Source organism: Teleopsis dalmanni, chromosome 1 (genome assembly GCF_002237135.1).
Source record: "Teleopsis dalmanni isolate 2A chromosome 1, ASM223713v2, whole genome shotgun sequence".
Taxonomy (NCBI): Eukaryota; Metazoa; Arthropoda; class Insecta; order Diptera; family Diopsidae; genus Teleopsis; species Teleopsis dalmanni.
This window is the reverse complement of record NC_051846.1, coordinates 20,200,888-20,217,090: the sequence shown is the minus strand read 5'-3', so window position 1 is coordinate 20,217,090 and position 16,203 is coordinate 20,200,888. Positions and strand designations below refer to the sequence as shown.

Below are 16,203 nucleotides of genomic sequence, written 5' to 3'. Positions count from 1 at the left end.
ATTAGCTCATAAAAAATATATAAATAATTTGGTCATTTAAATAATAACTTATATAAATATTTAATTGTTTAATTTTTTTATTTTTATGCTAATTGATCAAAATTGAACAATATAAAACTTTTAAGATTAGTTTTAAGAATATCGAAAATAGTAAAATATTTTATAATTATTAATTGAATTATTAACTAATATTTTATCTCAATTTTTATTAACAACTATATTTTTTATTTTTTAATTTGGAAACATTATATTCACAATATTTCCTAGTTCAGTAACTAGTAAAATATGGTTAACGAGCTATTATTTTAGTAGATTCACTACTATAAGACATGATTATTATTATTATATTTCATATACTAAACAATTATGTGAAATAATTATTATTAAAAATAATTATGTGACATTAGTTAATATTGAAATAAATAAATAATTAAAAAATATTTTATTGTTTCGGAATATTTTTAAAACTAATTTTTTCGAGTCGAAGGCCCTAGCAGCTAACACTCGTTTTTTCTGTTATGACCATGTGCGAATTCGAGTAAATTGATTGAGGGAAATAGTAAATTATGTCGGTAAGGCAGCAAATGTTTGTACATACCAGAATTTCGAGTAGGGTAAATAAGATAAAAATTAAGTATATTAGATGTTACCATTTTGAAAATTTTATAAAATGTTTAATAACTATAAAAATAAATTTGAAAACTTTTAAACAAAAATTATAAATGAGTAGAATAAATAAATAAATAAACATTTACATAAGTGCAGTGCAAAAAATCCCTAGGAAATTTCAATTTACTTTACCTCAATTTACATGAACTCGTACACGGTCCATATTATTTTATATTTTATAATTAATTAAAATAAAATTAATTTGAAAAGTTGTGTATTATATAATATTGATATATTAGACCGTACAAAAATAGGTATTTATATACGAATTTATTAGACATTACGTCACATCACTTTGACTTTAATTTTTATTGAATTCATTTTAACATATGTTTCATACAACGACTTTCAAACTGTTCAACAGCAAGATGTACAAGATTGTGTGGAAGAATTGCTGCTTCAGTCATACAATAGATATGCGTTCAGTCGAAATGTCAAATTAATAGCAGTCAGTATAAAATTCTTATTCGACAAAATGAAAAAAATTCCGATGGAAAGAAAAAAATGAAAAATAACGCAACAAACAGCAGTGAATGCAGTGTTCCAAAAACCTAACAAATTTGTTATATATATTGAAGCAATTTAATATATGCAAATAAAATAAATTGTGTGCGTAATATATATTTTTGTATAAAATATAAAAATTAGGTAAAGAGTGTGATTGATTGTGCAAAGGAAATGCAAGTGAGAAAGCAGCAAAGAAAAAGTGAAGTAGTGCAAGAAACGGTGGACGACGTCGGGTGCTGAGGTGTTACATATATATATGTATATATTTATAACAGAATTTATAATAAATAATAAAGCAATTAAAGCATCCCTCAAATTTTCTATAACAATAATGTGTTCGAAATTAATTCCAAAACAAACGAGTGCCAAGAAATCAGTCAAATCGGCAAACACTAGTGGTCAACAAAAAAGAGGTCACAGGAGCCCGAGGTAAATCTATCGGAATAACATATAACACGGTGCAAACGAATAAACGGAAATATAAAATAGATAAACAAGTACATAAAAGGTACGACGAATAAATAAAAAAGTGGCAACAAAACAGGAATTCGCATTTTTATTGTTAATACGTCGTTAAATAACAAAAAAAATAGAAAAAAATAATAGAAAACAAAAAATAAACGAAAAAAAAGTTTTAATGATAAATATTATTAAAATATTGAAATTAACATTTTTAACATTTGTTAAAATTTTAAATTAAACTTGAGCAAATAAGAAATCATTTGAAGGGGGAAAAATCTGGTTTTATCAGTCGCCACAACAACTGCTGTTAGTTAGTTACCGCGTTCGCTACCAGCAGAAGCGCCAGCACCAGCACCAGCTTCACTCTTATTCATTTTAATATTGTACGGCATATACCCCACACCGCACGTTGTGGTGTTATTGTTGTTGTGTTTTGCGTTTCTGTATATTTCAATATAAGAAAAAAGCGCCCGCCAATTTGTTAGAGAAAAAAAAATAAATAAAACAAATAAAAATTTAACAAATTAATTTTCTACGCTGAAGTTAAGCGACACGAGTTAAAAAATTTTTTTGTAAGTAAAATTCATAACTATTATTTATAAAAAAAAAATCTAATATAAATAATTTTATTTTTTGTTTGGTGTCAGTAGGAATTAATAAAAACTAAAACTTCAGGATAAAACGTACGAAACGGATTTTATATTTACATCAATAAAAACGTAAACATTAGAATCTCTTTCAACCCTGCCGTAGGTCGTAGCTTTGCTGTCTGTCATTCATGTTCCTTTCGTGCGTAGCCGAAGTATGCATTCGCCGATGTGAAATATTCCTTATGTTGCCTGCCGTCAAGTGGGGAGGAATGGAGTAAGCAGCAACACTGACAGCTTCAGTTTGTGTATATACAAAAGTGCATACATATACACATATGTTGCTCTTTAAACACAGCATGTATATATGCTTATGTTTGTATGTTTGATATATCTATATCAACAAATGCCTATCCATGCTTAATGCCATATGTGCTGTTGAAAAATGAGAACTGGAGTTATAATCTTTTCTTAAAAGAAACATATTGCGTACAAATGATTATGGATATGAAATAGTTTCGAGAAATGTGCTCTCAACAAATTTATTAAAATAATTTTCTTATCTTTCCCGTACAGTTGCAGTGTACACTGTACACACAAAAAACTTCTTCTATCTGCTTTGGCGCCAAGCTTACTCCTTTAGATATCACACAACATACAATATGTAAGTCTGTATATACATACATATTTACATTTCAGTGATAAAATTAAAGCATTGATTTCTTTTATTTATTCAACAACATACTAACCATTGTTAGAAAAACAGTATTACTTTATTGAGTGATCGCGCCTACAGTCCGTAGCCATTTGCCTGTACCGAAGATCTTTCAGGAAGCCTAACAGTCAGACCAAATGCGGGTCCCCAGTTCACTTTACAACAGCCACTAATACTAATCATTAATTATTAAAGAACATGACTGCTACAATCCCTTTCATTACGAAAGACCACAGTTCCCCAAAAAGTTAAAACCGGGTTCTCTGTTTAGGTTGCAACAACTACTAATACATATAAAAAAACTTGCCTGTACAGACTGCCATTCAGGGATCCTAACAGTCATCCAAAAAGCGGATCGCCTACTCAGTTTACAACAACTCCTAATATTAACAAATTATTATTAAAGAGCATGGCTGCTACTGTATCTTTCATTACGAAACACCATAGTCATTCAAAAAGCAGGTCATCTGTTTCGTTTTCAAAAACTATTGATCCATATACTATTATGTTGAAGTTATTTGAGCCAGTGCACTTAAGCACTTTTACTCTCTAATAACTCGGGGTATTTTCAAAACCCTTTTTTACGCCTTGACTGGATTAATGTTTATCATTTTGTCAGATTAAGCAATAATTGACCACAGATCTGCATACCTCCCCGAGGAGCCTGTAACCATTCTGAGATTCGATAACACGGTATTGGTAAGTCTGTCAGTTTTCGCAAATAATTTCAGGGCTCTATCCTTTATGTATATTTTGATCGGATCAATCTTGAGGTCCTTGAAAATGTCATTCATCCTAATGTACAATGGTACTTTGAAAAGTCTTTTCAGAGCCTGACTTAGTGCAATTTCTAGCTGACGAATAGTACTGTTTGAAGATTTACTAAACGCTACACAACCATATAGAAGTGACGGACGAATTATATGATTATATATCAGTTTCCTGTTCTTAGCATTGAGATTTTCATTTCTGAATAGCGGTTGGAGGTGATGAAGAATTTTGGCGCAGCTAATTGTTTTGAGTTGAACATGTTTAAGCCATGTAAATCGTTTGTCCAACGTGATGCCAAGATATTTAACGCTATCCTCCCAGTTTATTACCATATCTCCCACTCTCACTCTTGACTGTTTCTGTCTCCACTTACGCTTAATAAACAGAGTCTTAGTTTTTTCATTATTGATTTTTATTTTCCATTTCTGGAAATACTCCAGAATGAGGTTTATATGCTCTTGAAGTGTGTTGGTTATATTGAGAGCACATTTGTCTGAGTATAGCTGACACGTATCGTCAGCATATAACGCCAGAGTCGAGGGACCTAACATTGGATTATCAGGTGCATAAATGTTGTAGAGTGGGAGAAAATGGCGATCCCTGATGAACCCCTGGTTCTCCATGGACATGTCATTTCTAAAGCCGAATTGCTCATCAGGGAGTATATTGCGTAAAGTCACTACAATATTTAATCTGCCAAGAATTACCTTTTCGGCTATCTTTCCTATAGTTGATAGTAGGCTTTGATCCATATGTATTAATGAAAGAACATGATTTTCAATTAATGGTTTCATTTTCCTACTAAAACATTTACAAACCACTTACTTGCTTAAGCTACCGCGTCTACAGTCCGTAGCCACTTGCCTGTATAAACTGCCGTTTGGGAATCCTAACAGTTACCGAAAAACTGCGTTCTGTCCTTTACAATAACCTATACTAAGCATTTTATTGTTAAGCAGCACAACTAGTTGCTACAGTCCATTTCATTAGAAAAGACCATAGTCATACAAAAAGGGGATCATCTGATCAGCTTATAAAAACGACTGATCCCTATATGTTAATAAAAGCATATAATTTTCAATCAGTGATTTCTTTTTAACACCAATAAATTTAAAAACCGACGCATATTTTCATAAGCAAGTCTTTAAGACCACGTGCACTGCAAAAGAGTTCCCAATAGGCATTCGCTTAATACCTTCTATCAAGAAGACGGGTGCCTTTCACTCACAGCAAAAACTGTCCTAATTGAGATCAGTCTACAGCCATACATTAAAGATTTACTTGTTACGTATAAATATATATTCAACTCTCAATGTGAGAACTAAATGCAGCTGTGGGAGATCCATGATGTCGCTAATCTGTTTTCATGTCCAATCAATCTTTGGACCCATCACACTGAAGTGGCTAGGTTTCTTTGTCTTGGCCTAGCTTGACTTTAATTACAATTTCATCCATCTCTAATCTATTCTTATTTTGAAACAATCCCCTCTCCTCACCTTCCCTCGCACATAAAACCATCACCCACTTTCTAAAACATTTACCACGTGATGCATAAGTGTATTCCGGTCTTTTTAAAGTAAACAAATTTTTTTTATTCAAAATATTGGCCATCAACTAATACACATTTGGTCATCTTACAGATAATTTATGAAATCCATGGCAGAAAAAATGTTTGTCTTTTGCGACAAACCCCATTGATGCGAAGAGGTGATTCTCAAATGGCGCCAAGTCTGTGGAATACGGCGGGTACGAAAAGATGTCCTGTCCGACCAATTTCCATGTGTCTTTGACTGGTTTTGCTGTGTGAGAAGGCACATTGTGTCGTGTAACAAAGTCAATTTGCCATGTGTTCTGACCTATTTCGGTTGTCATTCGACCAATGCGTGTTTTAAATTAAACATTTGTTAGCGATAGCGTTGTGCAACTTCTGTAATTACTCGTCTTCGCACTTTTCTGGTGTAACGCTCACTATCTTTTATATGGAAATCACTTTCAAATTGTCGAAATCATGTCTCACATGTTTTAATCGATGAAGTGTGTTCATCGTTTGTTTCTAGCAGCAAACGATGACTTTCAACTGCAAGTTTTCTTTTTCAGGCACAAAATTCGACATGATCACATGTCGACATGTCATCTCTCAAGTAGATCTCTGCGGTTTACAATAACGAAAGACCGAAACCAAACTGTCCGCTGTTAAGTTTACAACAACTACTAATACTAACCATTTCATTCTTAAGAACAACTAGATGCTACAAACCATTTCATTAAGCACTGAGCAGTGAGTGGTATTACTAAAAATGAGCTAGAACCAGTTTCATTACATATTTCATTTTTACATCATTGCCCTTCTCAACTTAAATTCACTACATCCAAAAAATGTATATTTGCCCTACAGATTTACATTCAAATCACGCCATAGTGAAATGAACCCCTCCACGTTGTATAACCGACCTCTTTCTACGTATCATAAATGCATTTACTTCTACCGCAACGGAGATAATATCAATGATGTAAATTATCGACAAGTTCTTTTCGCACTGCATAACAACGAGGTATTACAGTCTTTAAGTTCAACAAAGGTTGTTTTACAACAAAGTGCTTAACAGGTCTAATATGTAACACTTATCCCCCATTGAAACAAGAACTATATCTTTCTCCAATTGAAAACATGATATAGCCACGTCCTAAGTAGTTACTTATAACGCATAAAAACGTCTATCGCTAGATAATGCCCTCTCTGCACTACTGGTTCACATGATATCGCCCATCAGTTTCCATGCTTAAAGGCACACATGAAGTTAAACCCTATCGTTCAAATTTCCTCACCCGTACTCCTATATTATATCACATCACTCTACTGATTTAAATTACATTACCAACAGAGTTTATACCTTTTCACAAACGTATCAAACCACCACTAATAATATTTTTACAGTCTTGTTCCATAACTCTATTTCTGGAGACAATAGATATATTCGGACGCTCTAAGAGTAAGATTTGCTCTTTGTGAAAATATAACATTTGTAGGATTGCAACAGTAATGCCAATATGTCACTTAGTGACTTTAAAGAAGTGACTTGTTTTTTGCCACACTTCGGAACGGATGAATACACCTGATATATTCATAAACATAATTTAATAAAAAGATGTATAAGCATTTTCAGTTATTGCCGGTGTATTGATAAAAGTACACACTTATACATATATTTAAATATTTATATAGTTTTCTGAAATTGTAATCGCAAAGTTCTATCATTAACATTTTTTTTTTCTTTTCCTTTTTGAATATTCATAAATCTCTTATAAATTTCCATATATTGACGTGTAATATATTATATATTAACTATTTCTAATGTGCAATAGAGTAAACCAAAACAAAAGCAACGAGTAAAATTAATGGAACGAAATAAATACCGGAGGCCATTCTCTCAAATAACAATAGCAGTTGCGATAACAATTACTTTTGTTCTATCATTCTGTCAATAATCATAGTAAGATGCAGTGCTGCGGTAGGTTTCATTATGTCAAGAAAACAATTATTTGTTTGTGACATACAAAAAAAGGATGGTTTATAACATCATAGATATAACCTTTAATTAATATATTTACTATATTCAAAAAGTTGCATATTATATTATACTTGGCACAGTTTTGGAGCCTCTCTGTATTTATTACGTATTCCCATTTTTATTTCATAGTTTCTGTTAACATTTAAAAGCGATCTATGTCTAATAAAGTTTTATATTTAAACTCTTCGGTCTTAGTATAAAAGACCCAGCTTTCTTCAATCACTTCTCTCTATCGCATTTGTTTTCTATCTGTATCTGTAGACTAAAATTTTTAAGCGCCCTTTCACTGCCATATCAAATGCAACTATCACCACTTCACTTTCCATCTTAGTGACGTGTTTACATACTGATAAGAAATCCATTTATTTATGGAATGTATGGCTTGAAAAAACATAATAAATTTTTAATTATTTTTCATTTTGAATTAGTCAGTTCATACATACCAACACATAATTTTAGACTCTATCCAAATAATAGTTTATTTTGAATCAAATACCAGCAAATTTTAAACTTTAATCGAATTACATTTCTTATGTCCCTGATGTATTTTTTTCACAGACCTACGTAGAATATAATTATTATTATCATTTTTTCTCTGTAATTCATCGTTGTCTAGTTTTGAACCATAGACTGTGGTTTCCAAAGCCTAGCAGAAGTTATATCCTGCTAGTGTTACATTCTAGCTCTCACACCATTTAAAATCAAGACATTCTGATTACTTTAAATTATAGTAGAGCCAGCTACTTTAAGTAACTTTTTCACTACATTATGTGCGGATATAGCTGACTTTTCAAAATATTGAGGTTTAAAGTTTATGCAATTCTTACATTGCTTACCCTAACAGAAATGCATCTATTGTCAACTGATACATATATACAGTCTTTACATTGATTATACAAACAATCGGTCTGAGTTTTTCCAAGTTAGAAACAATTTTCCATTAGTTAAAGCACCATGTTAAGTGAAAAATAACAATAGTCAGATTATACCAATTCATTAAGCACTACATTCAGATCTGAAGTCAAACCAGTATAATATATGCGAAAACCTCAAATGAAAATCTGGTAAAATATATTTGAATAAAACTAAGAAAAATGATTGCCAAAATAAAAACCTACATAGATGATCTCACTGAATCGTTCTATAAGAACGACGATCTGACAGACTTACTAACACCGCGTTATCAAATCTCAGAATGGTTACAGGCTCCTCGGGGAGGTATGCAGATCTGAGGTCAATTATTGCTTAATCTGATGAAGTGATAAACAATAATCCAGTCAAGGAAAAAGGGGATTTGAAGAAACCTCGCAGTCAATAGAGAGTAAAAGTGCTCAGGTGCACTGATTCAACTAGCCTCAATATAATAATAAATATCTTATCTCATAAATATAAGAATATTTTACAATTCTTCCTCTCAAATGACAATAACAGCTCGGCATCACTGCTACATACGAGACTTCTCCAGTTACAACAAGCACGGTTGGTGCTCCCTTAACTTAATCAATCCACCAAATAAACAGCCTCCAATTGCTGCTTGAGGCACCTTTTTTTTTGCTGGAGCATCGTCACCCATTCTTATGACACTATCAATATTTTACAATTTCTAAAAAGATATTGTTGGATAAAACTGAATCTAATCCAAAACTATTTGTTTTTATATGTCAAATCCAAAAATTTTTCTGCTTACGGTTACCTTTATATTGAACCCTCAATCAGTATCTAGGTTCAATTGCATTTCTAAGTAACTTGTTATGTTGAGTAAGCATGAGTTAAATAAAAGATATTCTAAACCGTTGTTTAATTTAATATTTAAGTTTGATCTCGAAATAAAAAACAAATAATTATTTCATATTATTTCCGGGTAACTTGCAATAATTAATTTCTCTTGATTATCTTCATTTGAATAAAAATGATTGCTCTTATTTAAATGAAGAAGACAGATTTAAATCTGTTTTAGAATTCGAAATAAATAAATTAATGTTATTACTGTTAATGATAACATCAGGAAATTATCTTTTAAATAATTAAGTTAATTAATAAAACTAAATAAAAACAGTTGCTACTTTAAATTTGTTGTCAATTTTTAGTATCTAATTAATCAAAAAAATTTTCCTAAAGCGCAGATATTAATTAAAAACTGATTTATGATAATAAAAAATGGTAATTCGAAAATTTTTGTCATCAACACTTAATTTATAAATAAGATCTATTCATTCGTTAAATTTAAACAAAATGTTCAAAATTTTGTGTCAACTTATACCAACCACCATTCCATTTCTTTGGAAAGAATTTTTTTTTCTTTTGGTGAGCACGTGCAATACTTTAACACCGTTAAACCGACCGCCGTCGGAATGATAGTATACGGACTAAAACACTCCTCTTTGGAGAGACTTATATCCACCTGGTACCGCTTTTGCATTACTACGGGAAAGGTCTCTTTTATATTGGCGTTTAAAGTCATGCTCTTTTGATTTTTGATCTGTGTCCAGAGCTCCACCTTTTTCACCGCATTTTTAGATATCTGGTCTATTTATTACACTAGTTTCTGCTTCTCCTTACTAGTTCTAATTTCTTTGCTTTGAGGACTTGAATCATATATGACTCTATCATTCACCGGTTCTCTTAGTTTGCTCTCATATTTTTCATATGTTCTTGGGATTTACTGGTCCAATCCAGACTATTTTTTCTATTTTAAGTGTGAGCCACCTATTACAGTAAAAGGTCTGCTTTGCATTATCACAGTCTCCGTCGTCTGTCCCATGCTGTAGAGTGGAAAGAATTTTTTTTATAAAAACAATTTCTTTTAAGTTTTTAGAAAGCATTAAAACTTGTAATTTGAACTAATGACGCAAATGTTTCGGTTACCAACCACCAGCTCGAATTTTTTCGTTTATATAAAATTTTTTATCCGAAAGTCAATGGACGCAATTTTTGCTATATATGCACACAAATAATAAATATGTTTGCGGAACAAATACATGTTTCGTATATAATTTTTTCCGTTGGTTTGGCGAATTACACGACGACCGTAAGGACCTAGAAGATAACAATCGAGCAACACCACCAAAAATCACTTAAAATGAAGACAACATAAACATATTTATTCAAAATATTAGCTATATGTCTGCAAAACACATTAAAGGGGAAACAGAGTTACCAAAAAGCAGCATCTATCAAATTTTGATTGAAGATGTGAAATGCCCGACTTTGACGGAGTCCCAAAAGACATACTAAAAATATACCGAAGAGTTGAAGAATGTCCATAAAACTGGTGTTAAAAAGTTGTTTTTTTTTTCTACAATGTGTATCTTGCGTAAAAATATAGCAAATTAATAAAAAAAGTTGATTTCGACTTTGCAGATCAAAACACATTTTAAGCTATTAGTGCGTCCGTATGACGTGATCTATGACCCAAAAAGAACTTAGCAAATATTTATGCTTATCAGCGAATCGATATTCCATGCAATCGCCTTACTCGTATCAGTACTGACTCGTTGGTAGGTACGCCCAATTAGGTTCTTCCTTCAACCCTACGATTATATTGTCCCATTTGCTCTATCACATTCAAAGCTAATATTAACACTGAAGTAAATTTTGTCTATAAAAAAGCGACGTTGTTTCAACACACAAAGTTCAGATTTTTACTAGCACTACTATAGTTTGTTAAACAACTTCTTGCTACTTTTCAAGATCCGCCATCTATACGTCATCCTACGATCTTATTAAGTGTCTGAACTAGTAACAAATACAAAATATTATAATTTAAATAGTTTTTATTATATTAAATGTATTTTTCAGTTTTATTAACTAACATCTTCGTTAATTTATGAAAATTACTGGTTGCACGTATACTACAACACTAGTTCATTAGACTAATTAAGATACTTTAGCTTCTATATCAGTTGCTTTAATTATTCGACGAAATGAAGAAATGCAAAACGTATTCTTACAAAAAATATTTTAAATGATTTTAATTAATTAATTAATTTATAGTTTAGTTCAAAATAGTGCAGCCTTTATTGCACTTCGCAATAAAAACAAATTGTTGAGATGCATTCACAAAAAAAATTTAGGAATTTATAATGCAAAATGAATTTGTAAATAGCAATATTTTTTCAGTTTTATAATTACGAGAAATAATGTAAAAATTTTTCATTTTTTTATATTTTAAAGCAAATAAAAGCAATTACTTTTAGTTATTTTTAATCGCTATTTATGTTCATTATTTATATTCAAATGCTCTATTGAAATCAAAATGGTTTATAATAAATACTAATTATTTTAATAATGTAGATAAACAACCCATCAGTAGTTGAGATATCATTGCTTCAAACAGTTTTTTTTTATCGTAGACAGTAACGATCATTAGATTACAGTTTTATAACGAGTGCCTAAATAACATTATCAGGGTTAAAGCCGTTATAGAGGGAATACAGAGAACGAACTAGAGAGAATCTTTACTGTTCATAAAGGAAAAGGATGTATATATAATTAAAATTTTTAGCTCTTCACACGTCAAATTATTTTAATACTTATTCTCAAAACAATTATGCCCTGAAATAAAGAGCCTTAAATATTATTTGGCACCTTCCAACAACTTTTTATTAATATACATGGAAACAGCAATGAAAATTACTTCATATAGTGTAATAGGTAGATAGACCTATAAGTTTTCATGTGACACCAATTTTTTAATAATTTTGTTTTTTATTGACGATTCTTAAAATATAGACAGAAGCGTTTTAATATTGCACCTAGTACAAATAAGAAATAAGAGGTACTAATAATTTTAAGTAGTAAACGTCTATGTAGTGCAACTAACTGAAAAAGACTGGATTCTGTAAAGTTGACATGTATTTTTGAACACTGTTTGTAATCAACGGCACACTTTTCAGCCACCTCACCGACTGTTGACATGCCAAGGATGTGACACCTATTGAAATAAATTAATCTCGCTGTTGGAACCTGTCTTAACTTTCATATCAAAATTTAAAAATTCTTCGACAATTTGTTGACAAGTTACAGTAGCTTTTAAAATAAAGTTTTTTAATATATTTACAATAAAAATGACGAACATTGCCTTTGGCTAAGAAATATTATAGTTATAGCTACATATGGTCTATTTTTATAACCAGAGTGCCTCTGGAATATCATCATTTTTTTTAATACTTATTTAAAACTTAATTTTATTAATACCATTGTCGATCTAGCGTTCTAACAATCGGAAGATTATGTCATATGTTCATACAAATAGATCATAACCTAGGTTTGATCATTCTAGGTCATAGATCATATTCCTAACAACTGTAAAATCCATCAATTGAAACAAAATTAAAATACTACTTTCCAGTACATTAATAATATTAGGAGTAAGAATTTTTTAAACTTTATTCAAGCTAATCAATTGCTTAGTCTTGCTCGCCACTCGATACCCAATAGAACCGCTGTACAGATGAGACACTGTTTCATTGGTATTAACGTCAATCGCTTAGAGACTTCCTCCAGCGAATACTGTTGTAGTTGCGGATCAGAGAAAGAATAGGAAAATGTTACATATTTGCTCTATAACTGCCCGGTACTCGCCAGAAAGCGCACATTCACAGTCTCCCTTTCTAAAATATTTGTCTGATATCACTAGTATAGGCATTAACGACTTTGCCTGTTTTATTAGAGCGACAAATAATTATATTACAGAAAAAGGATATTCGATTTATTTTTATTTATTGAAACTATTAGTATTGGACCTCTCAACAACAAGTATGAGAATGCGTTTTATTGATATCCAGAAAAATGTATCTTCTACATTTTCATCTGAAAAAATTGTTGTGTAGTTCCACAATCACTAATATGTATGTTACTATTCTAGTACTGATATCTAACTATGGTAAAATATTATTCTATAAAATATTTTAACATTTTCGTCGTGGTATCAAAAGCAAACCACGTTACGCGGATAATGATGACAGCAAAAACGACATGGTCTTTCTAAATATGTTTTATACTTTTTGTAAAAGTTCAATTAAATATGGAAAAAAAAAATGAATATATAATTCATAAAAAAATTATGCTAATTAAAATAATTAAATTAAAATAAAATATTTTTTCTTAATGAGAAACCAAACAAAAAATAAAAATATATATAATTAGTTATATAAAACTAATAACCTATTGACATTATAAAATTATTTAAATTCTGTATTAAATTAACATTTTTTAAAATGACTTGTACGACTACTAATTTCTTGTTTTCTCGCTTTTATTTTTTTATATATTTAAACATTAAATCATTCGGTGCGTTGTGTTCTTCCACGGTTGCTTATCTCTAAAAAATGTACAACACAACTATGCAACTACGATACTCTATCTAAAAATCTATGCTTGTGCTGCGCCATCTTATCAACACGCTGTTGGTGACGACGATATCGGTGGTATCCACGAACGCACCACACCGTACCGCATCAACCTGTTGGATTCTTTTCGACGTTTGATCTTGTGGCCTCGTTATTGTATTACTCGTCTGTGTCAACTATTGCTCATATCTTTATCAACACAACACCCGCCTACTACATATATAAACTTTATACGATATGTGTTCTTTTGTCACGCATAGATAACAATTTCATCAGATTAGCAAACCATTCAAAATGGCAAATCCGCGCAAATTTAGTGAAAAAATTGCACTACAAAAACAGAAGCAAGCCGAGGGCACTGCAGAGTTTGAAAAAATTATGAAAGAAGTTTATGCGACGAAAAAGGATGAAACACAAGGTAATCAAAGGATACAAGAATGTTTGCCGAATTCAGATGTTATTAACAATTCAGTGAGTACGGGTGGTGGAAGCGGTGGGAGTGGTGGTGGTGGTGGTGCATCACCAGAAGGTAAAGCAGGTGGAGGAAGTGGCGGTTCACCGACTGCCTGTCGAGAATCTCGAGGGCGAAGTGTTGGTGTTGGTCCCATGAGACGTCCATCGGAACGCATAGATCGTTCACCATATGGCAGTAATACTAATACTAGTAATATTGGTAATGCTGTGGGCATGGGTGGCATGAGTAATAATGTCAATATCGCATATTTAAGTCCGCCAAATGATACAAATTGGCGACGTTCGAACTCAGACTCAGCATTACATCAAAGTTTAAACATAGCCGTAGCGGCAGAAGTCGGTTTTGGATCAAGTGGAGTAACTGGTATTGGTGGTTTGCCTACAGATTTAGGCACCTTACATGCGAGTTATAATCACAACCAACGATCTCATTCGCCAAACATTGGTCGTAGTCTCAGTCCACAAGCACAAAGAAGAAAAGCCCACATGATGCATCAACAGCAACAGCAATTACATCACCAACAACAACAGCAAATGCATATGCAACATGCAGCACATGCACACCATCAGCAACAACATCAACCACAGCTGCAACAACATATGCAACAAACACAACAATTACATCAACAACAGCATCATACGCAACAACAGCATCATCAACAACAACATCATCAGCAGCAACAATTCAATGCCAAATATTCCAACTGCAATATGCCGGCCAATAGTCTGTTTAAGTCACTGCAAGAGCAAATGGCATTCGCTAACACAGGCTCTCTACCTGATTTAACATCCGTACATTATCCTACAACAGCACAACAACCACTTATCCAGCAACAGCAGCAACACACGAATCAGCAACAAATTTTATCGCCTATACTGTCGCCGCACAACAACGGACGTGAACGGGATCAATCACCGAGTCCATTTAATTCTACAAATGTTGGGCCACCATCGCCATATAATCAACAGCAACATTCTCCTACCTCTGCAGCAAATACGCCTACAGCCGCACAAACATCGCCACATTTGTCGTTTACTAATTTATCAGTGCAGTCACCGACGGGTGTACAAAATTCCGCACAAACTGGTTCTTTCACTCATTTGCCAACATTGGGTGCTGCCAGCTCTACCGGTAATCTAACAGATTATCGACAACCATTGAACCCACCTAGTCCGGGCTCTTCTCCAGGACTATTGACATCGGTGTCGGGAAATGAACTGCATACAAGCGCACCAGCAAGTCCAATAAGGCATGTCCATACCAACGTGCAACAGAGTATGCAAGGCTATAGTGATAAAAACATTCAAACTTTCGATCGATACTCGCCAGTCATAATTTCCAGCAATGCAGATACTAATTCAGGTAACCTTTCCTTTCATAATAACTTTGAGCAGTTCTCACTTGGTGATAGCAGCTCATCACCTGAACAACAGCAACATCTGCAACAGCACTTTCAACAGCAGCAAAACAATTATATTACTTTAGAATTTGAAGACTTCATTAGCAGTGGCAATAGCCAACAGCAATCTTATCCCCAAAATAAAATATTAGACTTTGACGATTTAACTGGCGCCGGACTTATTAGTAGAAATACAGTAACAGATAGTAACAATAGCAACACTAATGGTAACAGAAGTACAACTGCGACGTGTAACAACAACAATATACAACAACAACAGAATGGTCGAAATATACGTCAGCAGCAACAACAGCAACAGCAATTACTAAACAATAACAGTACAACAAGCACAAATACCATTGGTCCTTGTCGTCCACTTAATAATAATACAAATTTAACGCAGCATAATGATGGATCATCTGTGTTAGGACAAGATATACATACCTCGCCAATACCATCACCTTTGAACTGCTTACCTTCGGCATCATCACCTTTACCTATTCCAATGCCTTCACAATCACCACATCATAATCATCAGCATCAGCTTTCCTTATCGCTGCAAACACATTCAGCGCAGCATTCACCGCACCATTCACCAGCACATTCACCACATCACTCATCACCCATATCCGCTTTCTCACCTGTCATATCGACACTTCCCGGAGTATCAGTACCTGCGTCTGCGAATACAGTCGGTGT

General features: G+C 32.6%; 3 protein-coding genes across 4 annotated transcripts in view; all 3 read left to right on the top strand.

Moving 5' to 3' along the window:
- The window catches only part of LOC119677864 (collectin-12-like), a 321,969-nt gene that overhangs the window by 188,806 nt on the left and 116,960 nt on the right, over window positions 1-16,203 (top strand). The window lies entirely within an intron of this gene.
- LOC119668724 (trichohyalin-like) overlaps window positions 1-16,203 on the top strand; it is a gene marked incomplete at its 3' end in the record, with an annotated part of 281,901 nt that overhangs the window by 224,892 nt on the left and 40,806 nt on the right.
- LOC119677875 (putative uncharacterized protein DDB_G0277255) overlaps window positions 1,811-16,203 on the top strand; it is a 42,628-nt gene continuing 28,235 nt past the window's right edge. Inside the window, exons 1-2 of the mRNA XM_038089433.1 lie at window positions 1,811-2,210; window positions 13,891-16,201. Coding sequence (XP_037945361.1) covers window positions 13,925-16,201 — 2,277 coding nt within the window. The 5' untranslated portion in view covers window positions 1,811-2,210; window positions 13,891-13,924. The remainder of the gene's footprint in view (window positions 2,211-13,890; window positions 16,202-16,203) is intronic.